At 36.5% G+C, this 27,985-nt stretch overlaps 1 protein-coding gene across 6 annotated transcripts in view; it reads left to right on the top strand.

Moving 5' to 3' along the window:
• Positions 1-27,985, top strand: part of GRB14 (growth factor receptor bound protein 14) — a 58,494-nt gene that overhangs the window by 8,464 nt on the left and 22,045 nt on the right. For 2 of the 6 annotated variants that reach the window (XM_068195711.1, XM_068195713.1), the window contains exon 3: positions 24,716-24,890. In XM_068195711.1, the coding sequence (XP_068051812.1) occupies positions 24,716-24,890 (175 nt within the window). Of the gene's footprint in view, positions 1-6,527; positions 6,779-23,854; positions 23,995-24,715; positions 24,891-27,985 lie in introns of those variants that run through there. The other 4 variants (XM_068195716.1, XM_068195714.1, XM_068195717.1 and 1 more) reach the window with 4 other exon arrangements.

Raw genomic sequence — 27,985 nt, 5'->3', positions numbered from 1 at the left:
TTTGAGGTTTCTTCTCAGTGATGGCATTGTCAATAAGTGATGCTGTGCTAAGGAGGGCATGCAGGAAGTCAGTCTTGTAACAGCAGAACACTATTGGCATCTTCCTTTCACGGACCATTGGCGGAACTGTCTTTGATCAGAACAGATACATGTTCCCCTCTGACTTCCTGGGACACACAGTCTAGTTAATCAGAATAGCGTTTAGCAATATTCATAAAATTAGATGAAGCTTTAAGTATTTTTGTGTGTTTTTTTTTCTCCATTTCCTTTTTTTTTAATGTTCTTTTCTGGTCTTATAAAACTTCTGCTGTTCTTTTCTAGTCTACTTTTGTTGTGTCATTGCCCAGTATTTTAAACACCTGTGTTATATCAGCTACTGCTATTTTTATATCATAAACAGTTTATAGTTGCATTGAATGAGACTAGGGTAGTCAATGATTAATAGTTAAATTACTTAAATGCTACAGGTTTAGTAAAGTTGACAACTTAGATGAGTCTTAATAAACGTTTACAACCCCTTTTGAATGACAAGGTGTGCAACAGAAGGAGAAAATACAAGTTACTTTACCATACATTTTACAGTACTAAAAAGTGTGTAAGAGTGAATTTTCATGATTTTATTATCATAAAACTTTGTTATTCAGTGTCGGGGCATTAACTGAAGAATGGTGCTCAAATTCAGATCAGTTTTTCCTAGGGGTTTTGGTGCAGTTTTTAGCATATCCTCGGATTGCTGCATTTCTGATGTTCTGAGAGTTATTATCTTTTCAAATAAGAGCTTGAGAACTATAGAAACAAGCAGAGGCATATTCCCATCCTGCTTCTGTGCATAAATGTTGACAAAATAAGTATAATTTAGATTTTATATTGAAAAAACCCCATGCCTCTATATAAACACTACTGTTGAACCTGGTCAGTTTTCACCAGATGGAATTAACTTGATCATCCATGTAGAATAATATTGAATATTTGTGATTGATAAAATAATTTAATGCTCTTTATACATTCATATTTTCTTGTATCTATTTACAGTAGATAACTGATAACTTATTCTTTCACATGATAATTCCAGAGTCACTAATACAGTATGGTTGTTCCCCCATGATTTTTGCTTCATGCTCTTTTTAACTCTTTGCAGTGGTAATCTTTATGCTGTGCCAGTGTAATTAAGAGATGAAACTAGAGTTGTAATGAAAACTGGATCAATTGGAGATGTCACTGTTAGGACAGGAAAAGGGCTCCTCATTTTTTTCAAGCGCCTGCTGTTATCATGATTCACTCTCTGCTTCACTCTCTGCTTTCAGTTTCCCTTGCATCACAAAATGTATAGAAACTGGCAATAACCCTGAGATCTCTCAGCCTTCTTACAACACTGTGTAGTAGAGGACAACTTATATCTGTGTCTTAACATCTGCAGATCACTTAGATGAGTGTCTTTAGGATAACAGCTGTCTGTTGGTGCTTGTATAACAGGAACACCAGTGGCCACGCAGTGGAAGGGCATCCTGTTGTGGACAATTCATGCTAATCTCTTCTTGTGCGTGTGCAGAGGCAGTAACTGATACAGCTTCCAGGTGAGGGTTTCAAGGCTCAGAGTTTCCAAACTTTTCTAGCAGTTGTTTATTCCTCCTAAGAAGATGGCACTTGTATCTCTAGCAAGTGGTGAAATTTGGCAATGATAAGTGAGAGATAAAAGTTGACCAATGCCCATGTTCTCTGTGTTTGTCTTCAGCATATTTTAAGCTGCTACTTCTGAAGGCATTCACACTTTCATGACTGCTTTTGATTTGGGAATGAACAGAAAGGGAGAATTTCAAGCCAGAGTATTTAAGCATGCCTCTTATGTTATGGTCCTGATGGGAGTCACCTCAAATGGGAAGTCTTAAAAAAAATGCTAATCAGGCCAACAAAAATCTTTCAAGAAGGGCAGTTGTGGGAGGAGAAATTAAGAGGGAGAACAAATTAGACCTCTGCTCTAGTAACAATGTGAAGTTGCTTGTCTCCTGTTTCAAGTCACAGAACATTCATTTGCAGCTAATCAGCTCATATTTTAGCCCAATAGTGTACATGATATTTAATACTTAAGTCTCAAGAGAGAAACATATATCGGTTATCTTAGATATGTCCCTGTGCTTCTAATTAGGATACTGATGAGGTGTTCCTGCCCATTTCTGATATGCTTATACTGCATACTGGTAGGTCTGTCTTTTAGCTTCTTCACTTGATATTATATCCACAGGAAATCAATATACACAAGATTGTCCTGTGATCAGAATGGGATTTTTCAATTACTGCATTCTTGGGCTATAAATAGCCTTTTTATATTAGTTATGTTATGATAATTCCTGTTACTGATTACATTTAGACTTGGTGTTTATGAACAGCTGCAAGCTCTTGATAATGGCACAGAAATGGTATCAGCTGTTGAGAAAGAGGCTGGAAGTTTGCAAGAATTTATTCTCATAATTGCTAGAATTCACTGCTGTGTAATAAGAGGGAAGCCCATGCAATACAAAGGTTTTCTTAAATAACTCAGCTGACAGAACTTCATCAGTGTGCTTTTTTATTAGGCTTGAACCTATTGACACAAAAATAGGAAGCTGAAAAAGCTTTGTGAAGAGCATGTGTAACAATGCTTTAAGATCCCCCCAGTTTGTAAGGAAAATTAGCAAGGGTGGAAAACTTCATTATGTTCCTTGTGGCTCAAACTTTTTTGTGAATTTCATAGGTACATTGTAATGTCTGTCTTGCTTTACAGGTAATACAGTCTGTTTTAGTGCAACTGCATCTGCACCAGTCCTTATTGACCCTCCAAGAGGGTGTACTGTATGCTCTGTTTGAAGAATAAGACCTATTAGTTTCTTTGTGTAAGGGACTATATGAGTAGAAAAACAACAACTCAGTCACTTTGAAACCTCTCTTTTGTGTGGTGGTTTGAAAGTAGGTAGTTATTTGTCAAATGTATGTAAATGTACCTGTGCAAAAACCACCCTGTGTGTGTTTCTATGGTCACATATTAAAGAGCTCTTCTGGAAAAGAGACAAAGTGACTGTGCCAGGCAGACAGGAGCTGTCACAAGGAAGGGCAAATAGCACCATGAATAACTTACCTGATTTACCTTGGTCTTGTGTTATGAACTTCTGCCTTAGCTCAAAGACAAGTACAAAAAATAGCATCAAAAATTTTTATAAATCTTACTGGATTTATATTATCTAGATTTTTCTTTTTCATCTACAGAAGCAAAAGCTAAGTCTGATTTGCTCTTGTTACCTATAAATGCTCACATTCCTGCATTATATCTGGCCAAGCCAGGAATAGATCAGCTCTTGTGACTCCATATTCGTGCCTTAAGGACATCACTGACCTTCCTCTTCTAGCAGGATATCTCTACTCCATCCATTTGTTGTTATAAAACCCTTATTGGAGTTACTAATTTACTAAGGGCATTTCAATTCTTGCCCACTCCATTTAGTCACGCTTTCTTAAGTGGCAAGAAGTAGAAGTGGTTTATATTTTGAAGTACCTAAAAAGTATCTGCACAATGTTTTCACAACTGTATCTGGTAGCTAAGTGACAAAAATAGGAGTGAAAAGCTGCATAAACATAGTCATTTCAGCAAGTGAGCTGGATCTGATTTCCTTCCTGTCCACTAGCACCAGCAAAATTCCTTGCATACCCGTCATGGACAAGTAAAATCTTTTATCTATAGGAAAAAAAAATAAAGTGGTCATATATGTTTCCCTGAAGGCATATTTGGCTTTCAAAGTCTTTCTGTATCTCACATTTATCAATAGAACTCCTCTTGACTTTCACATGGTGAAGGGATTCTGCAAGGCTTGCACTTTGAAGTTGTGTTTTATTCCATTTATTTTCTTAAATGTGTGTTTGTAAAATTAAAAAAATAAAATATTTCTAAATGTTATTTTCAGTACTCTTGGGTGCAACCATGTTTACTTTCACTAGTATTCATAAATTGCTGTAATATTTTTTTTATAAAACCTAATCATTATTTGAATATTGAATTTTTATTACCAAGTCAAATGCAACACTTAAATTTTTGGCTACTTTTTGAATTGGTCTCGTCTGTTCATCTGATTGGAGAAGATAAAATATAGATAATTTCACTAAAGAAAATGAGCCTTTGCTTCACCTTGCAGACAAATGGGTCAATTTTATTCATAGAGCAAAAAGCTGCACATGCTTTCAAGAGCCAAGGACCTTCAGTACCCAGGGGTAAGGAAAAATGGCTTGGGCTATTTTTGTTTCTTTCCTGGTGATGTCACTAATGCAATTCTGCAAGTTTTACAGTTGCTGTTATCCAAACATTTTTTCGTAAGATCAGAGGGAAAAAGAGTAGAGGGAGTTTTTTGTCCTGGTGCTGCAATTATGTGCGTGTCTAATATTCCTTGAGTAAAACTCCCGTGGGGTCAGGCTCTGGTACCGCAAGTTTTTTCTGGCTCTTACAGCAAAATTTTGGAGCTATATTATAGAATTTTGAAAACATGCTCCCACAGGAAATAAAAACTGTGTGCCTGAAAGGTAAAAACCTAATTGCAAACACTTGACATTTATCATAGCTATCTCTAGTAGAAAAGGATGTTAATTCCAAATGTTACGTAATTAACACTTTAAACTTGATCTCAGAAGTACTTTTTTATTTTATCAAAGCAATCATAAAGACTTTGGACTTGAGTTGGACAAAAATAAAATGAAATAAATACCTTAAACGTAAAGGATTAGTTCCTATGGATCTCTTGCTGCTATAAACTGAATGTAAAAGGAGTCAAAGTTAAAAGTGATCCTTTATTACCTGGCAAGGAAATGGGTTGTTTGATAATAATGCTGTATTTTAATTGGTTTATGGTTTTATTAGAAGCTCTTGTTTTAAAGCTAACAACAAGGATCAAATGTCTGTCTCTAAAGAATTCTCTTTGTGACTTGGCATAAGTTTCTTATCAGTTTTTTTCCATCCTGTGTGTCTCAATCAAGGACAACAGGTTTTGAAATTTTAGGAAAATATTTATCTTTACTTCCTATTCATTGGCAGTATTTTATTAGTATTTGAGAGCTGCTGGTAAAATGCCAATGCAATGCAGGTTTTAGTTTTTGGAGGGAGCTGTATTTTTTGTATTTATGGTGTTTGCTCCTCTTGTTCATCAACAGAACTTACTTCAGTACTACTGATTTTAGGATTTGAAAAAGGTGATTTAGCATGAAAAGAGATGCTTTGAATCTCTTTTCATGCAAAAAGATTCATAGATTCATAGATTCATAGATTCTGAAGTATCTCAGTGGTGCCAGAGACTTGTTATGTATTTGCCACCTGGAAAACTCTCAAAACAGAAAATCCCATGAAATAAAATTGTTTATTTTTAACTTGTCATTGTACAGTTTCTTATGTCTTGGAGATGAGATTCTTTTCTAGATACTTTGGGATTAATGCAGTGTGTGCTCATTTCCAGTGGGGAAAAAAAGCCCCTATAAATATGTTCTAGTGAAATTTAGTGTGGATTATTGTAATATTTACCAAGTCAGTCCTGAATGCTTTTATGACCTATACATCAGGTATATGATCAATAATATACTTGCAGTGACTACCTATGAAATACAGCAGCCTGCATATCTGACATGTTATTGTTCAAGAAGCTGTGAATACTTAATACAAATAATTTTTTAAAAATGTCTGCAATCTTCAGCTACAAAAGGCAGTGTTTTTGATAAGAACTGCTTGGTCAAAAGTTATAAAAGAAATACCCAATATCACAGTTCTAACATCTGTTTAATAATTTGGTTTACAACAGGAATATTGCTTAGTCATGCTGCATAAAAGCAGAAAAAAAATTCTGTTATTAAGTGCATTATGAGACCTTTAAAAAAATTAAAGCTTGCCTTATCATTTAAGCAATACAAAATGTTGCCTTTTTTGACAAAGAAGGAAAGAAAAAACCCAGATTTCCTTTGTCAAACCATGTTAATGAAAACACATTTTTTATGCAGGTATTTGATACATAAAATAATTATATGAATGGGGGTGATCAAAAACTTGGGTTCATAAAAGAGTCTTAAATGTCACTCCTTGTAACATTTTATGTGTCACTTTTTCAAGCCGTGGTTGCATTGGAAAGGTAGTAATTGCTTTACTTAAAGTAAAGGGATGTTTTGCTTCTGCTTTGAATAAAGGTAGTTAAGAATCTTATAATTAAACTCCATGGATTCATTAAGTCTATTCTTATGCTCTGTTACTTCTCTGAAACTCAAAGATCAGAAGTGCTGAAGATATTTTGTTTCCTTGGAAAAAGCCAGAGAAAAAGCCCCAGGACTGTAACCACTCAGGGTGAGGTGTTAGAATGCAGTCTTTAATGATTTGGTTTTGTTTTGACAGTAAAGACAAAGCTCTGAGTGATATAAATGCATGTTGTTCTGCTTATTTTTATAGCCAGAGATAGTGTGGGCATTTCCAAGGACAGAACACAAGTTTTCAAGCTCTTTGGTTGGTTGATTTCTGTTTTGTCCTACCCCAGTGTGTTGTGTCATTGGCTTTGAGTAGGACTGAATTCACATAAATGGAATGACATTTACTAGAGGCTTAGTCTTTGTGCTGACTCTCCACTATTTAGGTTATGAGGAATTAGGTTTCAAGAAATATTGCTAACTACTTTGTTCTGCTTCGTGTTATCACCTGGATGAAGGTTGGCAAGTTCTGTGAAAAGCAGACATGAATTTGTCTTCCAGAAGAGTAACATTGCCTGCAGTTATGCCAATAACTCTGCAGAAAAGGGTATGGCATTTAAATCAGTCTTTTAATTCTGACATTAATATGGGTTGATAACAATGTTTAAACATGGCTGTATTTATTTTTTCACCTTTTCTTGCATTTCTCTAGTGTAATAATAATGTTTCTTTTCTGGTAAATGTAGAAATTTTTGATGTCATTATGTGAAATGTGTTTGCTTATTAATATATATATATGTCCATAATTGAATTTTTTTACTGGTGCTCTTTTCTCTGTAACTATAATTTTGTACTTTGTGCAGGAAATTATTTTTCTTAGAGATGAATGTAGTTTTTAAAGTGTCATGATTGCATTAAAATATGCCTCTTTTGAAGTCTACAGTACTGTTCTTAACAAAGGATTACTGGAGTCTGTTTCCACAGGTTTTGTATCAGCCTTAAACACAGTGTGCTTTCTCCTGACCCGTTCAGGCTAATGCCTTTATAGTGGATGGCCCATCATGTATTTTGGGAACCAGGGTGACACTGTACGTTGTTTTTCCATAGTCACTGTAGCTTGCCTTTTTTTGTTATCTCAATAAAAAGTGTAAGCAGTGCAAAATTATTACATCTGTGTGCACTAGGATTGCCTAGTGTAACTCAATGCATCGGGGGTATCTGTGAAGTTAAAAATACACACGGAAATGAAGTACAGAAATATGATTCTCTGCTGAGCCAGATATGTTAACTTATGAGAAGTTATTTCTAACAAGTTGTAAGTTATTAATTAGTTCGATTTATTTTGTAAATGTGTAGATATTTTTCAAAACCTCATTGCTGCATAATGTGCTTAACTCACTGTTAATAGACTCTTCTGTTACTCAGTGGCTTTTTAATGTACCAGCATTGTGAAAAATGAAAGTTCACTGAAATATTGCTACAGTTCTCATGGTTAAATGATTCTTATGAGCAGCTTATGTGGAATGCAGCGTATATTTATGGCATTAGTCCTTTGGGTCTAAAGAAGAATATAAACACATAACTTTTATTGATTTGGGATATATGGTAGTCATTTATATTATTTCATTGTTTGAGTTAGAGGGGGAACCTGTGAACATAATTGTGGTTGATTGGTACAGAATATATTATGCTGCTGTTTTACTAGCGTGATAATATACTATTTTTCTGGTATAATAACTTTAACATTTAGATATGTTAAAGATGTGCACAGTGCACAGTGTTAACATTGTGTTATCTAACAATTTGCAATATCTCTGTTACTCCTCTGAAAAATACTCCTTTAAAAATTGTGGTTTAACTTCTCAGCTCTCATCCTCTCAATCTTGTGGTTACCTCCCAATTCTCTCTTCTTACCCCTAACACCCCTTCAGAGCTCAGATCTTGAGTTGTCATAGTTATTTTGTTTTTGTCTGATTTTGTTAATTGTTTGTTAGGAGAGGAAGGTCTTTGTTCTTGCAATGTGTAGTTGTGTTAGACTCCTCTGGTATGCACACAGCAGTACTTGGTGCTGTGTGGGAAGGGAGAGGTGTAACTTTGCTCAATCTAGCATTCAGAAGGCTAGGAAACTCAATTTTAACTGTAGTATATATTTCAGTGGATTGATTTTTATTTTTTTGGTGTTGAAAGATAATCATTCTGTCTGAGAAAATACAAGAGTTTTTTTGACAAATTCACAGTAAGATAATTTTCTGCACATTCTCTCTCTTTTTTTTTCATGCTGTTATCAAATTAGCTGCCAACAGTTATTGGCTTTACTTCTCTTTATCTATGCACTTAGTAAGCCCAAAATAAAATTAATGGAAGCAGTAGGAGTAAGCAGCATAGGGTGTTGCCTTAGGTAGCTATTGGGTTGCATACTGTTTCAAAAAATTCTTGAAGGCATGTGTCCTCACTGAAGTCTCACTCTGTGCCAAATTTAATAGGCTTATTAAGCCTTGTGATGGTTGTATCTATGGATGTAGAATTCCTTCTGAAAGTATCTTTTCTCTCTGCAGAAGGGGCTTTGTTATTTCTGTAGCAATACCGTAATTTCTAGAACTAGAATACTGGAGGAAGGGAAGGCAGGAGGGAAGGCAGGAGGGTAGGCAGGAAAGAGCCATGCTGGTAAGGGTGACTGACATATATGCATGTGTAAATTTGTTTATGTTTCTCATGGACATTTGAACCTTTGACTTAAAGTGGTGCAATTTCTACTTTTTGTTGCACCTGAAGGACCTAGAAAAGTAGGATTTTTACATTAACACTGCATAGTCAAGAGAAGCTTAAGTATTAGCTCATGAAATACTGTATTTGCATATCAGTCATTACAAAGAATTATTTCTTAAATTCATGGAATAGGTAATTGTGTAAGAAGTCTAGTTTAATCACAATACTGCAAAAATTGCAAGTCTTTCTTTTTCCATCTCACAAAAGGTAAAATTTTGCATTGCCAATGTGCTAATCTGATTGTTCTGCCAACTTCTTGAACACTTAGGTTTTTTCATTTTCATTCAAAATGTGTAATATACTTTGTCCGAAGTTATTTTAAACTTTCTGTTTTGAAGTCCGATGTGAAGTAGTTATCATAGTTGATGTGTTTTATTCTTAAGTAATATATTTTTAACTAAGCTACCAAGTCTTGTTAAGGTTCCAAGGGGTCTTGTAACACAGATGGGAAAATTACATGCTTAATGAACATGGGGAATTATGTATATTGAATGCTATCACAACCAGATTTATAGTATGTATAGACTAGACATATACTTAATCCAACTCAGAGTAAATGTTTTTATCTTTTGTATGAATAACTTCATACTCCCCTATAAGTACTCAAAAAATTAGATTTGAAAGGTTAAAATGCATTCAAGACATTGTTTTACAGTCAAAGACCAAAGATTTCTTCAATATAAACACTCACAAGTTTATTAGATTTGTTACATGGTAAGTAGAAGACTTAGGCACTTGATGTTTTATGAAAGGTATATAAACAGAGACTTGTAGTTTTTTTCCACAGCAGCTGTGAACTTCATAAAGCACTTGGTCAGATGATGTTAAAAACCATTGTGTACATAGTCAATATGTATTGCAGCTGAATAATTTTTCCAGCAATTCTTGAAGAGATTATATAGTGTCTTTTAAATGGAAGAAATATTGATGAGAGAAGGAAGATGTGATTTTAGATTGCTCAAATCTAGGACTGAGCATGAAAATTTCAAGATGCTCTTGCATCCTTATTCCATCTATTTTTCTGGCCCAAAATCACATGCTGCTTTAATCAACACTTATCCCTCCCCCAAGGAAAAATGGTCACTTAAGCCAAATTGTACTGAGAATTAGTAATGTCTGTCTGCAAGGCTAAGAGCATGAAAGTAATTTTTCAGTTTTGCATTTGGACCCCTGAGATGAAAGGCCAGTGTGCTAATCCAGGAATTTTACATAAGGCACTTTAAGTGACATGATAATGGTGTCATTAAATGGATACCTTTTATAAAATTACTGGATACAGACCAAGCATTCATGTATGAAACATCTCTTCATAAGGACAGCTTGAAAAATAGTAATTTAAAAATACAAAAACAATGCCAGTGCCCTTTTTGTCTTTCATACAGTAATAGAAATAAAAGAAATACAATAATGAATAATATAATCCAAGACCAGGTTGGATGGGGCTTTGAGCAATCTGGTCTAGTGGAAGGTCCTCATGGCAGGAGGACTGGAACTAGATGATCTTTAAAGTCCCTTCCAACCCAAGCCTTTCTAGGATTCTTTGATTCTATAATACAGTAATAAAATGTTTCTGTAATACAGTAATGTAAGAGCAGCATCCTGCAAAGTTCTGAAGACAGCTGAGAGGTTTCTTAGAGATGGAGAGAGTGGGAGATGGATTTGAGTGGGCTTTAAAGGCTTTTAAAGGCTTAAGGAGCAGTAGTCAGAAAAACTGTGTTGGTTGAGGTGAAATTTTTGAATTTAAAGTCTTTATTTAAAATGTAATATTTTCTTTAATTAATTATTGAGGGATCTGAGAGAAGGTACTGGGGATAATCACAGGTAAATCATTAGGATGGGTGTGACTGGAAATTCAGTACAGAATTGTGTTTTAGGCATAAATTACTAGGATAAAACGTCACAATAGGCTACTTCTTTATCTGCAGTTTGTTACAAATTGAATAAAGGTTGAGAAGGCGGCATATATATGGGAATGGGAAGAGACCCAAACTGAATTCAGAAGAATGGTAGAGTGTTTTTTGAAAGAAGTTTATGTTTAAGCTTGCTAGAAGGCCAAGCTAGGATGTAGGCTTACATAAAGGTCTTGCCACCTTTGTGTATCTAATGTGTGCTAAGATAGCTACAGTTTGTTTGGGGACATCTGGAATTCCTGCTTTCTTCTAATACATACAACTTTGTGACACTTGCTTTACAAGTATCTACCTCAGATCTTTGTTGGAAAGAACATGCAGCTTTCATGTTAGCTCTGAAAGGATTAATAAACTGCCTGAAATTCAGTCTTCTGTTGTGCAGTACTTGCAGATACTAAGTCACCTGCTTGTGACAGAGGATGAGGAGAGGCTTGTGATTCAGTGATGGGTCATAGGGAAGAAGGAGGGTGGCAGACCAACATTTTCTGTACTCTGGTTAGGTCCAGGAACTGTTTAGGAGAGAGCTACTGACAGAGCCTCCTCCAGGGAGGGTATTGCAGCACTCATCCCCTTTTTTATGATGTAGGCCAAATAAATCTAGATCTGAAACTGTTCTTGAAAAGAATTTTAGGCCAATTTTGCACTGATTATGTACTCCTTATACTCAAGCAGGCACCTCAAAGTGGATTCTGGTATAGTCATCTTATATTGGTTGACCAGTCATAGTTCCTGCTTTGACTAGCATGAAACCAGTAAAACTTCCTTCTGTTTTTATTGTTTACAAAAATGATCCCACATGTATAAATGAAATCAAAATGGGACTAACTTGAGCAGTCCCTATGGTTCATGTGCAGGCAGGGAAAGGGAGTTTTTTGCTTCCTTTTGGGATTACAGTCTCTACAAGGAGTCAGATTTTCTAGAGTATTTTGTACACAAAACCATCAATGGTCTTGAAATTTAAAATGTAAAGCACTGTGCTGCATAGTTGTCATGAAGGGTAGCTAGAGATGTATATGTGTACGTGCCTATGAGAAGGTGACTATTAAGTACACTGAGCTTTTTAAAAGTCTTTTAAAATCTCAGTGGTTTAATGCACTTGGCCATTACTTGTCCTTTGTATAGTTTGACAAGGTTTAGTGGTACAATTAATGTTGCACTTTGTCTCCTCTCTGTCTTCAGTTCTTGAACAGATCTTTGATATTTTTTTCAGTTTCTTCTTGCTTTCTTTGAACATTTAACATTCTTCATACAGTAACCAAGGAAATTGGCAGTGTTTAGTGCCCTACTCTGATCATAATCCTCTTCTGTGGGCAGAAATCCTTTGGAAAAAAACCAGTTTTTTCATCAGTTGAAAAAAGTGCTCGGCCATTTTCAAGCTCTGGTACTTTAGTCTCTTCTTGAATAAATTAGGCTTCAAGAAGTCAGAACTTGACCTTCAGACTGTGTTATCTGGCCTTCAAGTGTATCAAGAGCTACTGCTGAATAGCTGTTTCTGCTAAAGTAAACCCAACACTGATTATGCTGCATTGCTGTATATGAAGGGAGAAGCTCAACAAACGGCACACAAGGTGTTGGTGTGAGTCTTATGCAAAAGATCAAATTTCCCTTACTTATATGTCTGTTACATGTTACTTTCAACATGTATAAGCAAGTGCCTGAAAAATTAGAAAATTTTCTTTACTTTTGATAAACTGAAGCTACATCTCTAAATGCAAAGAAAACTCATCACACTGAACTAAGGAATTATTCATATTTAGACATGCTTTCTTCCTCATTTTCATGCAGTTGCTATAGGTACTGCCCATGCCCCATTCTTCCTTACTTCTTGTTTTTCTGCCTGTTGGTCAGGAACAGAGGCAAGACCAGCCCAACAAAACAACAGCCGCCTTAAGGATCTAAAGAAGTTATGACTGTTTTATCATGTATTTGGTTTGCATGGCAAGGTTTTGGTAACAGGGGGAGGGGAACTCTACATGGGTGGCTTCTGTGAGAAGCTTCTAGAAAGTTCCCCAATAGAGACAATGCTAGCTGGCTCCTAGGCTGAGCCCATCACCAACAGTGGTAGTGCCTCTGGGATAATTTATTTAGGAATGGAAAAAAGGTTGTTGTGCAACTGTAGCAGAAGAAAGAGAGAGAACATGTGAGAAGAACAGCCCTGCAGACACCATGGTCAGTGGTGGAGAGGGTGGAGGTGCCCTCTCCAGATTCCCCCACAGCCAGTAGTGCCAATATGGTAAGACAGCTGTCCCCACATGGGAACATTGGGGTGTGGAGACACACCTGCAGACCCTTGGAGGCCCCCAAGCCACAGTAAGTGAGTGCCTGAGGCAGGCAGTGACCCTGTGGAAAGCTCACAATGCACAGGCTCTGGCAGGACCTGTGAGAAGAGCCCATGCTGGAGCGAGTGCAGAGTGTGAGGAGTCCTCCCCGTGAGGAGGCAGGACCAACAGAGACAATCTGTGATGTACTGACTGCAACCTGTGTTCCTTGTCCTGCTGCACCACTGGCAGGGAGGAGGTAGAGAAAATTGGGAGTGAAGCTGAACTTGGGGAGACAGAAGGGGTGGGGAAATGTGTTACAAGATTTTGTTTTATTTGTCCTTGCCTTTTTGTGGTTTGATTGATAATAAAACTTGTTTCCTCAAGTTGAGTCTGTTTTGCCTGTGATGGTAATCCCCATCCTTACCTTCACCCACAAGCTTTCTGTTATATTTTCTCTCATCTGTCCAGCTGAGGAGGGAAGTGATAGAGTGGCTTTGGTGGGCACCAGGTGTCTAGACAATGTCAACCCACTACAGATCAAAATGCCTGAACCAATACAATTCTGCAGTAAAACTGGACAGTTTAGCCCAGTTCCAGTCTGTCTAAGTCTCTTACATTGGTAGCGACTTCCTAAAATTTCTGTTTTGAAGTTGTCTGTATTCCGTTGCTTTCAACCCTTTATTTATATTTACATTATTTCAAGGCAACCAGTTTTTCACGGTTTAAAGTAGTTATATAAGAACAGATTTACTCTGCTGCAGTACATTTATAATGTGCCTTGGGAGCAGTACAAAGCAAGGCGAGTTACGCTTTTCAAGAATACACATTCACCTTCTTCACCCAGAGTTGTTAGGCTCTTGGCATGTATCTCATATTGCGTCACAGTTCTCGGATGTCATCTCCTTTTTCTGGCAGATCCACGTGGCTGTCTTGGACTGCTGACCAATATCTTCACTAAAACTCGGTTATCAAAAATGATATCTTGGGGAGACATCTTTAATTCCTTTCTTTCCCATGCTTTGCATATACCTGCAGTTGCAACTTCTTGCAGCTGGTGTTTTTGCCGATACCTTTTTTGTTTGGCACCACTAAAATTTATATGAAGGACTGAGACCTGGGAGGAGGTGTTCAGTTTACACCCTTAATGCTTTTCCTTTATTTTCTACTAGATTCCTCTTTTTTTCCCCCACTATTCTTTAGTGCATTCTGATTTCTTCACAGTCTTTTCATCACTCTGTTGCCTATTGTATCATTTCTACTGACAACCTTTGCCCTAACATAGTGTTGTGATTTTTTTTAGGCCACTTGGATTGCTTTTCTGAGCTAGTCAATGCTGTCCTCCAAAAGGTTAGCAATTAAATGATATCTAGACTGAATAGCAATTAAATGATATCTAGACTGAATAGCAATTGGAGCCCTCAGCTTGTCTTGTATTAGCCTGAAAGCCAGGCTTCAGTAGCTCATCATACCCATCAGCTGCATATGCAAGTCCTCAGTGTTGTTATTTTTCCTTTGGTCCTGTTGATTGTAACTTGTTGGATTGGTGTCTGTCACCATCTTTCTGGGTATCCTGTTTGACAAGACTTGTAGGATGATCGTAACAGAAATAAAATGCATATATTTATGGTAATATGAACATGGCTTGTGTGTGGGCAAGCGAAGCAGCAGCCAGACAACCCAGAAGACCTCTGAATGTAGGGTATCACAACAAGCGTAGAGATGGGAAATGTGCTGCTGGCTTCTGTTTTCCTGTGTGACTGAAGACTGCTCAGTCTACGTATCCCATTTTCATTTTAGAACAAATGATTAGAGGTAAACATCATCAAAATAGACTAAATTTCTGAAATTATCATCCCCTTTTAACTACATCACCCACTTACCTTCCTTTTCACTTGGTTCACTTGTTTCAGTCTGCTGCACTTGGTGGCTATTACACTTTTGCCAGGAGTTACAGGGGCTGTTTTCCATGCCCAGATGCCCTTCATCTTTTTTCTGTTCCTTTAGGGGTTTGGATTTGCCAACAAAACCTGCTGACAAATCTGTAATAATACAACAGTGTATAGTTGAAGGTTTTACGTGGTTTGAGTAGACTTACTACATTTACTGCAGGATTTACTCTTTATTTGGATTTTATGCTTTGGCCAGAGGGAACAATGCTATATGAAAAAATGTTCAGAAGTGCTGAGAAATAAAATTTTCTGTCAGAATACCTATTCTGCGACAGTTAAATCTTGTTCTTACATTCCACTGATGACTAGAAACAGATACTCAGGGATGATAGTACTGGGCTGGAAGTATGACCCAGCAAAGCAAGTTTTTTTGTCATATACCAAGTGGCAAAGTATTTCAGCATTGTAAAACAACCATTTATTACAGTAGGTTATCCTTCATGGCCTTGTAATACTTGCTGTGGACATTCCTTGCACCACTCCAGAAATACAGAGAAAATTTCCAAACTGTATCTTTAGCTAAAAATCTAAACTTTGCTTTGTCTTGGAGTCTACATGATTTTCTCCTCTAGTGACCTTCAGGGGAATACACAGTTGATATAGTTGATAATAAAGACATTCTTCTCTTTTAAGCTGTGTTACAGTTCAAGCCAAAGCTTCTGTTTAAAATGGCCAAAGTGAAAGAGAGTTAAAAAAAAAAAAAACTGTTCTCCTTTTTTGTTTCTTATTTAAAAAATCTATTTCAGGACTGCTGCAAAGGAAATAGGAAGCTAATTGGTCTCTTAACAGTGTTATTCAGAGACTTGGTCTTTCTCAGCTTTGCAAGAGATCTGCTCTACTGAGAAACCAGCAACATGGTGTGAAAAACCTGGTAGAAACAATAGGTACTTCTTTTTATAGCTGGTATCTCTTCAGAAACATAGACTGCAGCCAGAACGCGGCAGTAACAGATTTGCTTTCTCTTGTACTGGAACACAGCATTCTATTTATCTCTGACAAGCAAAGGATATGTTGGACAAACTGCACTATTAAATACAGAAAGCCTCATTTAAATAATGTTAGTGCCTTGACATAAATAGGGACAAGCTATACAAACATGAGGCTGATAACATTTTGCCCTCATCTTCGTTGTACACAGAATACAAAAACCAGAAGTATACAGTGGCTTCGTATTTAAATTACTTTCTTCCTCTGTCTTCAGACATGACTCATTTTCTGTTCATTTTCTGTTTTACAAACTTTTTTTTTAATGAAATACTAAAATGCCTTCTTAAGTCAGATGCTTTGAATCCTCCATTATGATTGTTCCATCCCTCTTTTTAAGTCTAGTTGGTCTAACTGGATGTTTTGCCATCTGTCTGTGGTAAGTGCATTCTAAATATTGCTATTGTATGTAGTAAAATGTAAACCTGCGTATTACTATTAAATATATAAAAATTATTTAAAGCTAGGATTTGCAGGCAGTGTGGAAACAAAGGACTGAAGATAGTAATACCATAAGTTTACTAATAAGGCTAATAAGCTGATCACCTCCAATAAATTAACTTTTCATGAAGAAAAGTTCATGTGAACATACACTTTTATTAACCTGAATAATCAAATTTGGTCTAAATATTAATCTATTTGAGTCAAACAACAAGGTTTTTGAACCTTTATCAGAAAGGGCTTGGCTTGAGGGCAAAAACTCTTAGCTACTACCAACGGGATTTTTGTACCTTGCTGGTTTTTTTAGCAATCTTCTGTGGATTTCATGAGAAATAATAAGGTAGCTCTGAGTGAAAAGAATGGGTCATAAAGCATGTACATTTAGCCTAAACAACTGAGCTGTGTTGGGAGGACTGTATGAGCTGAACTTTGTGAAAGAGCATTGTGATTCCAACACCAAGAAGTGGTGATGCTTGGCTTAAGGGGGAGCCTGTGCACGCTTACTGTTGGATTACATTATGGTCTCAGCTGATTTTTCAAATTACTTTCCCCTGTATAAAGAATTTTAAACAAGTTTCATGGAAATTTCACCATTCATTAATTTATTTTTAGTGGCTAGGAAGGTGTAAAACTCTCTTACCTTCCTGATCATCCACGTATTGGGTTTAGATTAATTGAAAAGCCATGCATACTGTGCACTGGAGTTGAGAGGGGACCTATGTTGGATTAGCTATCTTTAAGTGGTAGGCTTATGAGAACAGGAATAGGGAGCCATTTACCTTTCCCTGCACCAAGAAGTTTTGCAAATACCCTTCTGTCAGGTGTTAATGTATAAAGTTAACATATAGTATTAATAATATTTTAATGAAAAATAACTAAGACTTACTTTTATCATGTCTAGTAAGACATGGTTCTTCCATTCTGATTTAGAGGGTTAATATGAGCAAGAGCCTGAAATTACTTGACTTTAGACAGCTATTCTGAAAATGAACTCTGTATTCCAAATTTATCTTTATTTTGTAGTCTCTTTCTTCATAACTGTTTAATTTTCATTATAGCTCTTCTTCTGAAGAACCTTGGAAAACGTATTGATACCAGTCAGTTTAAACTGCATTGCCCAACTGAGATTTTTCAGAATTATGATGGTTACTCTAAATCACTCTAGGAATTGCTATGAACAAGATGGAAAAAAGTTTTCATAAATTTAAGAGTAGGTTTTCTTCTAGGGGAGACAGATTTAGGTAACGGTAGTAGATTCTTTCTTAGCTGCCTGGTGATAGGCATTGGTGACTCACAAATTTGCAAAGCGATACCCAAAGTTAATCTGCCACAATAGCCCTTGGGCTTTTCCACTTTTTCAGGTCTGAGCAGAACTTTATACTCAGTGCACAGCAGATTAAGTGATAGATGGAGCCTAAGCCTCCATTTCCACTGGTGCTAGGTTAGGCTGAGGTTTGGCATTTAAATGCTAGAATGTATAACCTTCTGTTAACTATTTGCCTTTTTATTTCCAGTGTTCCCTCCATTTAAACAGACATTTTTATTTTACCTATAAAGACTAGATCTGGGAACCTGTTCCATATCCATTGTGAATAATTAATGCAGATAAATGATTTAGCTTCTCTGTGGTGTGTTTATCTTGTATAAGTGCTCCTTCGACAGCTTAATCATTTGGCAAGTCTGCTAATTTTCTTTCATTTCTGATGTTCCATGGATGTGTATTATTTGAATTTTTTGCTGATTATATTTAAATTTCCTCACAACTTTGTAGTTATTTACACACATCTTAACAGTTCTATTTGAAGTATCTTTCACTGGCTTTGTTTGGAATCTCCATAGTTTGAAAAAGATTTTTGGTAAGGTAGATTAACTAGAGACTCTATTTAAATAAATTGTTTGATCCACCCCTACCTTTCCTTATAAATAATGTGCATTCTTTTTAAGGAGTTTATTGTGGGTTTTATTTCTATAGATCCCTTTGTATTTCTTACTCCTGATTTGGTCCTTTGTGGTAATGGCTGTTGTTGGTGATAAATCTTTCACTTTTAATCTATTTATTACTGCCATTCCTGCTTACAGGATGTTGAACTTCACAGTGTTGCTGTTGCTATTTAATTCTTCAACTATTGTGATTTTTTGGGCCAAGTGTCATCTAATTATCATATAGTTTACAAGAATCTCACTTTCTGCTCTAAAAGTAGTTGTACTATGAGTTGATTGTCCAATATGTGGCAGTGGTTTTTTCTAGACTTTGCCTTTTTGTTCAATTTTATGCAGGGAAATGGAATCTTCTGGAAATATTTTGTTACTATCTATAACTACATTTTGTTTCTGTTGACCAATATTTTAAAATTGAATGTATCAAATTAAGGATTAAGTAATGATATATGTATTTTAGCTTTCCTGTTGTGTCTTTCAAACTCTGTTTCTCTTCAGTTTTACTGGTGTTGTCTTTGCCATGATTGCATGTCATATTGTCCTCATTCTGCCATTTTTTCCAGTATCATGATGTGATTGTCATAACCTATGTTTGAAAGAACTTCGCTGGTATATTTTTACACATAGCCTATTACAATTTGGAGATCTGCATAGTTGAACCTCCCTTTTTGTAATACAACATATTTACACATCTAAAGCAGCAGTCAAATGAGGAGGTACAAGTGCTTTACCAATCTTAATGAGTTCAATCTTTTACCTCACTGTACAGAAACAGATTTCACTTCCCCTGCCCCATGTTGTTAAAAGCAAAACTGAGGGACTAATGCTGATTTGCCCAAAGTCAGGTGGCAAGTATGTCTTTTAAAAGTAAGAATTGGACCTTTTTGCCTGTAGGTAATATAAAGTAATTTTTATTACTTCTTTGCATTGCTATTCAGTTTCTATTTTTGGTGTAATTTTGTAATTCCTGGGATGGTCATAGGTGGTTGGATTAGGTAGGGCATGGAGTTTGTACCAGGAGTCTGAAGAAGGGCAGTGGCTCTGTGGGCTGCATCATACATACCGTTGCCATAGTGCCATAGTAAATATAATGCCACAGAAGATTATTACAGAAAATAAGTAGAAATTGTTTTAATTGATAAAATATGCATACTGTTAACATGAAATTTAACTAGTTTTTTTAATACTTTCTAGAAGAATATTTAGGTCTAAAAAAAGTGTTTCTGTTTTGAGGCAAGAAATTTATTAATTGCTAGAGAAACTGACCTTGTCCATCATCTTACATTGGAATCAAGGCTGGAAGTTAACATTATTTTTGCTCTTTGAAATGTCATTTTAAAGAAGGCTAGATTATGGGAAAAGTATGAGATTTCTCTAGGTTGTAGAAGGAGAGGTAGACAATTTTCCTAGGCTTTGCTCTTCCTTCTTTGCACTTTGATTTCATTGCAAGAGAGAATATAGGAGCTGTGTTCCTTCTGCCTCTTGAAGCTATACTGTGTTCCAAATGAGAAGTCAAGACGTGTACAGTTAGACATTGTATGCACCTTGTTTTAATGACAGATGTAGATTTCTGGAAACTGCATGGATCCTTTTGGCATGGAAATCTTCCCTTTGGAGGAAATACTGGAAGCTGACATTTTAACTGTAGACTGGGATATTTTAACGGAAAGTCTTGCATTCACAGCTGATAAAGAAGACAGTAAACTTTACTAACATGCTATTTGTTTCTAACAACAGTTGTACTTAACCTCTTAAATATTTTTATGAATGCAGAATTTTGCTGACTCTCACTAAAACCAAGACAGACTGTTGCTAAAAGTCATAAACCAGTTCAAAATGCTACAAGTTTCCAAGCGCCTCCATCGTAGTTTAAATACACTCCAAATTCCTCTACCCTTTGCCAATATCAATAAGCAAAAAATTTTGTCTAGCAGGCAGAAGGGTTGGGAGTTGGAGAAAAAATGCTGCAGGCAGATAGCCTGATTGTTAAACTAGAGAGAGGGGTTAGCAGAGTATCAGGCCAACATTTCAGGAGAAGTATGACACACTGGAGTGCAAGACTTTTCAAAGCGTGGTTTTGCATACAATAATTGTGCATTTAACAAAAATGTGACTGAAATTATAATGTAAGTACAAACAAAAATGTGCAGTGTTTTATTTGGGGGAAGGAGGGAATCATTTTAGAAATCATAAGCTAAAGTTAGGAGCTTTTGTCTTTATAAATAAAAGTGGCCTGTTTTTTTTTTTTTTTTTTTAAGGTGCTGACTACCCACTGTGTCAATGGCTATACAGAAGCTTTAAGAATCATATAAATGTCAGGTCATATTGGTGTAGGCACCTAAATATGGAACCTGTGTGCTAGTGGTTCTTTTTCTGTGGGTTCTACCTGGCTTTTTTCACATGTTAGGACTTTGGTTTGAAATTTTAAATTCCTCAGTGCAGGGCATATGTTTGTGCTGTTTCTGCAGATTGGAACTTCCGAAACAGATGGCATGAAGATTCTGAAGAATCAGACTTGGACACCCTCTCTTAAAAGTCTATGAACACATTATTTAATTATTGTAGTGGAGATGACGGTTGAGTGGGGAAGAAGACTCGGGGGAATAGAGTCCAGCTTTGCTTCTCTTGCTCCTCCTTCCTCCCACACTGCTTACCTTATGTGCTCTTTTACTTATTCTTTTATACAATTGCTGGTTTTTTGCTTATTCTGGTTACTTTTAGTGTAAAAACTAGGATCTTCTTTCTGATTTCCCTTGTTAAATATTTCATTGTATTTTTCAACATTTAGTTTACATTCTGAGTTAATTTGATTAGTGAAAGATAAAAAATAATATATTTCATTTTGAAGCAACATTTCTTATAAAAATAATTTTTGGAGGGATAAAGATGCATTCCAAATAATTATGGCATCTTGGGTGACTTTTAGTATATTGAAAAACTGAAAGAGGACGTGTAGGAATGCTATACCTCCTTGCCTGCTCCCATAGGCAGTGAAAATGATTAATGCTTGTCTTGCTGATCTTGTTGTTTTCCTCTTATAGGAAAATTTTGGAGCTGCTTATTTCTTACTTCCAGTGACTTAAATAGAAGCTATTGAGGTGTTTCTTTTTCTAGCCTTGGGAAGAACTAAAATCCCCTTGTATTTATAAACAAGACCAGAAAGAAGATTGCAGTGCTGCTGAGGCAAGTTTTTCTGCCTACTAATAGGTATAGTCAAGGGAAGTGAAACAGCTTGCTTTGGAGCAAAGTTTGAGAGTGTAGGGTAATGAAAACTGTAATGAGACCTTGTTCTCAATTAGCAGCTCTTTTCTTGTGTGCTACTTCTCAGACAAAATTTTCAGGGAAAAAAAATGGAAGGAAGTGGAGATGACTGGCCAGTCAAATACATGATGAGAACCACTAATAAAAGGAAAGTGATCACTCAAGCTTACTCATTTCTACAGAAAGTCAGCATAGCTGCATCTTTAGCATAGCTCTGCTACCCTTTAATTCTCAAAGCCTCCTCTGCTTCTAGGAAGAGAAGTATTGCAACATATTTCCAAGGAAAAATAGGATTTTGAATTTATCCTTTTTCATCTGATCCACACCCCTTGGAATAAGTACATTCCCAGCAATCTTACAGGAGACTTTGCTTCAAACACAGCACCAAGCGCATACTGAGCAACTTCTAATTTAAAAAACTCTCGAAGATCACTCCAAGTGATGAGATTTACACCAATTTGTTAAGCAAAATGTGTGACAGAAGTTGATGAGAGTCTATTAGGTGACTCTTGTCTCCTGCTGCATCTGAATCCCTTGCAAGGAAGAGAAAAAGGTTACAGCATTTCTGTTTTATAAGGTATCTCTTCATAGGTGTGAGCTGGGGTGATGTGTTCTCCTAGACTTGAGCAGGATTTATTTCCCTATACTGAGAAAGCTAAGTGAGAATACTCACAGAGAATATAAACTGTTAGGGTTTTTTTTTTTTTTTTTTGTTTTTTTTTTTTTTTTGTGTTTTGTTTTGCTTTAGCTGAGCTCCAGTAGTCCAAGGCCACCTCCAAGGCTTCCCACTCCCTGAGCTGAATGGCCACAGGCAGCTCATTATCATGACTTGTGTTGCTGTCTCCAGCATTTTAAAAACTCTTTTTCTGTTTCTCTAGCAGTAAGGGTGAAGTCATCTGCACTGCGACTCTTAACCCTTTTAAAAAGAATTTCTGTTAAAATATCCGTCAAGAGCCTCAGCATGGGCTGTACGTGCTCTTGCTGTAAAATAAGCATATCACTGAACTTGATGAGTGCCTGGGGAAAACTGCAGTTGCTGCTCTGTGCCATAGAGTCCCTAGCCAGCACGCTCACGTGCGTTCCCACCCTGGCTTTAGTGCGAGAATATTAGGAAACAGAATAGAATATTTCAGCTGGAAGGGACTTAGAGCAATTGTAAATACTTGGAAAGTTACTTCAATTCTTACCATTGCTTTCACCTTCTCTACTGTCTCTCTGCTTTCTGGCATTTCAGTCTGTAAAATCCTTTAGGTTCAGCCTGACATAGACTTGCTGGACAGACTAATGAAGCTGTCTGTGACCTTCAGTGCTGCCCAGAGTAGGGCCTCTTTTAAGGTGATGGGACACTGTTTCCTCTAGTCACCCCTACAGCCCTCCATCCCATTCACAGTGCACCCTGCCAGACACATCTTTTGATTTCATCTTTGAATCATTGTAAATATTGCAGGAAATTAAATAATGCATGCTGGTTTATCCTGAATGGCCGAACATCATTTCTGTGTGACTGGAGTAGGACCTTGTGTGGAGCCAGGCTCTGCTGCAAGCAGGCTGCATTGCTGCTGGTCTCTCTTGCTTAGCAGTGGGGACACTGCCAAAGCATAGACGTCTTACAAAACCAACCAGAGCCATCCCCCAAGGCTGCTTTGGCAGTATTAAATTCAGTAGCAATGAGGTCTTTTGGCCTTTTGTATTAAGTGGAAATACTGGGCTGCAGCTTAGGCCCATGGAAACATTGGATCTTCTTTCTCTGAGGGCTGCTATTTCCCTTGAAAGTCTCAGCTTTGAGGTGGTTGATTCATGAGTAGGGAGAGGTTTTTCAGCACTTTAGGAGCATGAATGTAATGTTTGCCATATCCTGAAGATTGGTGGTGTGGCAAGGGTGGCTGAATATTGTGTGGAACTCTTGACCTGTCAACATTTATTAGGTGCAATATTAAAGCAAATTGTCATGGACTTCATGCTCATTTAATGTGCAGGGCCAACGTTTGGAACCAAACTTCTTTATCTCTTTAATTCAACTGAAAAAATAGGTTTTTGTAGAGGAGTAAAGCCATCAGTGTGCTTTAAAATCTCATTGTGGTTTACAAATGGAGTCCTTTTTCCTTGATCTGATGTTTGGAAAACATGAGTGAGAGGACCTGTTTTTTCTAAAATTATTTTTGGATTTTTTGTGTTGGTGGGAAGAGGCAGTTGGAGTTTCTTGTTCACTTTCCTACCAACTTCAGCAGAAACCAGAGAGGGAGCTGCCTTGACAATTTAGGGCACAATACATTGCTGCTTGTTTATTAGATGCTTGAAATGAGCGTGTATTTGGTAAGGCAGCTGTTAAGAATGACTGACAGTAACGGGCTTGTTTGTCTTTAAAGTGAGAACTTGTATCTTGCTGTTTAATGAGGGGTTTACAATGGTATTTAGGTTTTGTGCATAAATTTCAAGAGAGTTTTGTCTTGCATTCTCATGAATATAGATAAATTCAATAAACTGAGAGAAGTATTTTGTCAGTTAAAAGCATCTTGGGCACCCTTTAAACTGAGGATGTGTGTGCAAGAACTCCAGTTCTTGCTTGTCAAAATTTGAAGCCACTCTGTAACATCTCCTGTTTTATTGTCTACAGAATTGTGAGCATCTTGAGTCTGATTGCCATTCTCTGAACAAACTCCTTTATCAAATCTTTCTACAATTCTGCAGTCATAGAATTCTTGAGTTTCACCATTTATGCTGTGTGGTTTCTTTATCAGCTTACTTAAGGATGTACATTTTCACTGCATTTATTTATCTCTCCATTAATGTTTTTTTAAAGCTAAAGCACCAAGCTGGCCAGTGTCCTGTGGCAAGGGATATCCAGTCACCAAATTTAGTAGTGGAATATGCTTTGCTTGGCTGCTTTGTTCTCAATTATGCCATTTAATTAGAGAGGAATGGCTGTCTTTCATGTTGCATTCTGTGTGTGTGGGTTCTTGTCTCAGTCATGAAGCTGAGAGAGCAGCACATAATGGAGAAACTGAAGCAAAGATTAAACTTATGGATGTTTTAGAGTTTTTATTTATTGCAGGTAATCAAAGTGTATAGTGAAGATGATACTAGCAGAGCTTTGGAAGTACCAAGTGATATAACAGCCAGGGATGTGTGTCAGCTCTTAATATTGAAGAACCACTATGTTGATGATCACAGCTGGACTCTCTTTGAACAACTTACCCACACAGGTTTAGGTAAGGCTAAAAATATATAATGATATGATGCTGAATAAGGTGATTGGTTTTCATTTTCACATGGAAGTACAATTCTAATAGAAAGGCTGGGAAGCAAAATGATGGGAAGTTTTGTGTGAATTTGTTTCTTTTAGGGGTTGTTGCTTCTGATTATTTTTGAAAGCATAGGTATAAACTAGATTTTTTTCATGGTATATTTACTTTGCACTGCTTGATCTGCATCTGTAAGAACGATTTGGAAGACACTAACAGTTAAAGTTCTCACTACAAATTCTTTCTTGTTCTACCTTGCTTTTCTCTGGCAGTTCTTTCTCTCTTATGGGTGGTATCTGCTGTTTATCTCTTGAAAGACTTGGGTTATTTTCATTGGAAAGAAAATTCTGTTTGTTCGTGACATACCTGAGTGAAATATCTGACATCAGGGACAGAAAGAGGTTACACAGTACTATTTTATCTCTACTATAGGACTCAGTTTTCAGAAATAATGTCAGAGTGGCCTGTCAGTATTTTCCTTCACTACATTCAGTTTGGCTAGATTTATGGTGAACTCAAGGACCGTGCTATTTAAAGGCAAAACAAAACCATTCCTCTAAACTTCCACACAGGACCAGTGAACTGTATTGAAGCCATGCCATGTGTAGTATTTTAAATTGCTGGTAACAAGATGTTCTAAAATTCTTCCACATCGTCAGTGTTCCTCTAGTGTAGTAAAACATCTCTTTTTCTATTATACAGTTCAAAATGTGTAATCTGTGGTTTCAAAATATAACATTTGATCTCTGTTCCTTTTGAAGTGTATAGGTGTACTTTTGCAGTATAAAAAACATAAGGCAAATTAATTGTAGGGAGAAAGGGATGCTTGCAGAGATGTAAAAAACGAAGACTACAGGAAAGACTTTCCTTAGCAAAAGAGGAGTTTAGAAGCCCACTGCTGGAATGTAATATTGAACTGAATCTCAAGTTATACAATCTTACTTGCTTTTACAGCGGAGTGTTTCAGTACTGTATTGTGTATGCTTTTGATAGGAAATTATGCTAGAAAAAAATCTACTAGAAGACAAATGCCAGAGAAATATGGTGATAATTTCACATCACTCAAAATTTCCATGTTATTCTTGAACTTTGGCACTGTACTAGAGCTAAAAAAGCTAGTACTTCTGCAACTTCAAGGGCAGTTCCATCTGCTAGTGCAAAGTGTGGCTTGAAAAAGAGGATGTTCTGGACGCCTTCCTGCATTCTAAAATACATAGAAAACTCCATGGAGTTCTTAATTCTCAAAAGAAACTGTACTGGTACCTGGTAACTCCAGTGCTGTTCATTTAAAAAAATGTACACATCACAGACAAAAATCAAACACCCCCACAAACATTTTTCCTGGCCAGTCCCTCCCTCCCCCCCAGGTATTTAAATATGGCTAAAAGCAATTGTTGGAGTCCCTTTCTTTCTCTCGATGTATCTAGGGAATCAAGCCCTGTGCATTTGTTGAAAATAAACTTGACTGTGCATCTCTGACTCAATTCAGCTATATTTGAAGGATGAACTACAAAAGCTCAAACTATTTTCTGCCCTTTTATACTCCTTTATCCTATGAAGGCAGACACAAACATTTTTCAAATTTCTTTCCTTGCTTTGTAAAATTTCAAAGATATTTGTAACCTTTTGCACTGAATGCTGTAAGATGCTGTAAGATGCTTCCAACTCAGAGTAAGGTCAGAGTTAAATCTGGGTCGAGTTTGAAAATGACTGCTATAGAAGAAGAGATAGCAGAATGGCTTTAGAAAACAGTACTATAAAAACAGAAGAAGTTTTCTGTATTTTGTAGTGTAGCTGATATTCAAGTAGTGTAGTAACTATTGAAGAAGATCCCTTTGAGCAACCATGCCAGAACAATAGTGGCACTGTTTGTCCAGCTTTCTGTATTTGCACAGTACACTTTTTGACAAGTAGTGCATTTTCTTCCGTCTGGAGGATTTCTTGGAAGATTTCAATATCAAATAACTAGTGAAATTGATTTTCCTAATATTCTGATAGTCTTGAAATTACTGAAGGCCTTCGTTCACCATGCAATCTTATAATTGCTCCAGCTGCTTTCAGTGTAGTTCTAGAAAAAGGTGAATGCTTAATTTTAAAAGTAAAATAATTTCCTAGATGATGAGGTTGGCAATTCGACATTATTGGCCGAAGAAAGAAACAATTTGAGATGTCCCCTATGTATTTTTAGAGTACTGAATCATAATGGAGTTATTTTAACAGGTTTAGATCTGGTTTTGTTAGAAAGAGTTAACATATTCATCTTGACTTTCTTTAAGTATATTCTTGAGCACTGGAAGAGTAGCTTGAACAAATACTTTTCAAATGATGAGTTAGTTTGGGATTGTTTTCTCTTTGTTACTGTTGTATGTTTTACCCATGTAAATTTGGAAAGTCTTTTTCATCTCATAAATTAAGTGAATTGGTATTGAAACAAGTGCTGTGAGAAAATGTGTGTCTATGTAAACTCCAGGATTATGTGGATTAATAATTCATCCATCAATTAGTGAACATTTTCTTTAAAATCTAACAGCTGTCTGAATACTCCCAATTTAGATATAATTGCATGAATCTTAGTGAGCTGAGCACAGTGTTCTACTTCTAATCAAGACAGACATTAATTACATCGCTGGATTGTGCCTTCATTGCTGTGTGGAGGTATCTGCTGAGAAGGTTAAAAAGGAAAAATTCCCAACAAAACTCCCACCTAAAGCAAAGCATAAACCCACAGTCTCTATATTTCAGTTTTCACAAACATATACGCCCTTGGGTGCAGAGCTCTATTGTTGAACACTAAGGATGGTTGTGCCCTCACTGCTGCTTCCTTGGCAGCCAGGAAGCTCAGCCTTCCTCCCCAGCTCCCCAGTTTTGCAGTAGCAGGGGTTATATTTCAAATATCTGAAGTTCAGCAATTCTTGCAGCTCTATAAATCAATATATTTCAGAACTGTGTCTTTCTGGTATGTGTTCTTTTTATCCTAACATATTGAATTCAAATACATTTTTGAATGATTTTCACAATGTCTAAGATAATTGAAAACAGCTGAAGTGTGCCTAAATTTGGAT

This window comes from Anomalospiza imberbis, chromosome 7 (assembly GCF_031753505.1).
Source record: "Anomalospiza imberbis isolate Cuckoo-Finch-1a 21T00152 chromosome 7, ASM3175350v1, whole genome shotgun sequence".
NCBI lineage: Eukaryota > Metazoa > Chordata > Aves > Passeriformes > Viduidae > Anomalospiza > Anomalospiza imberbis.
The sequence above is the reverse complement of the archived record's forward strand: the minus strand, read 5'-3'. Positions and strand labels throughout refer to the sequence as shown.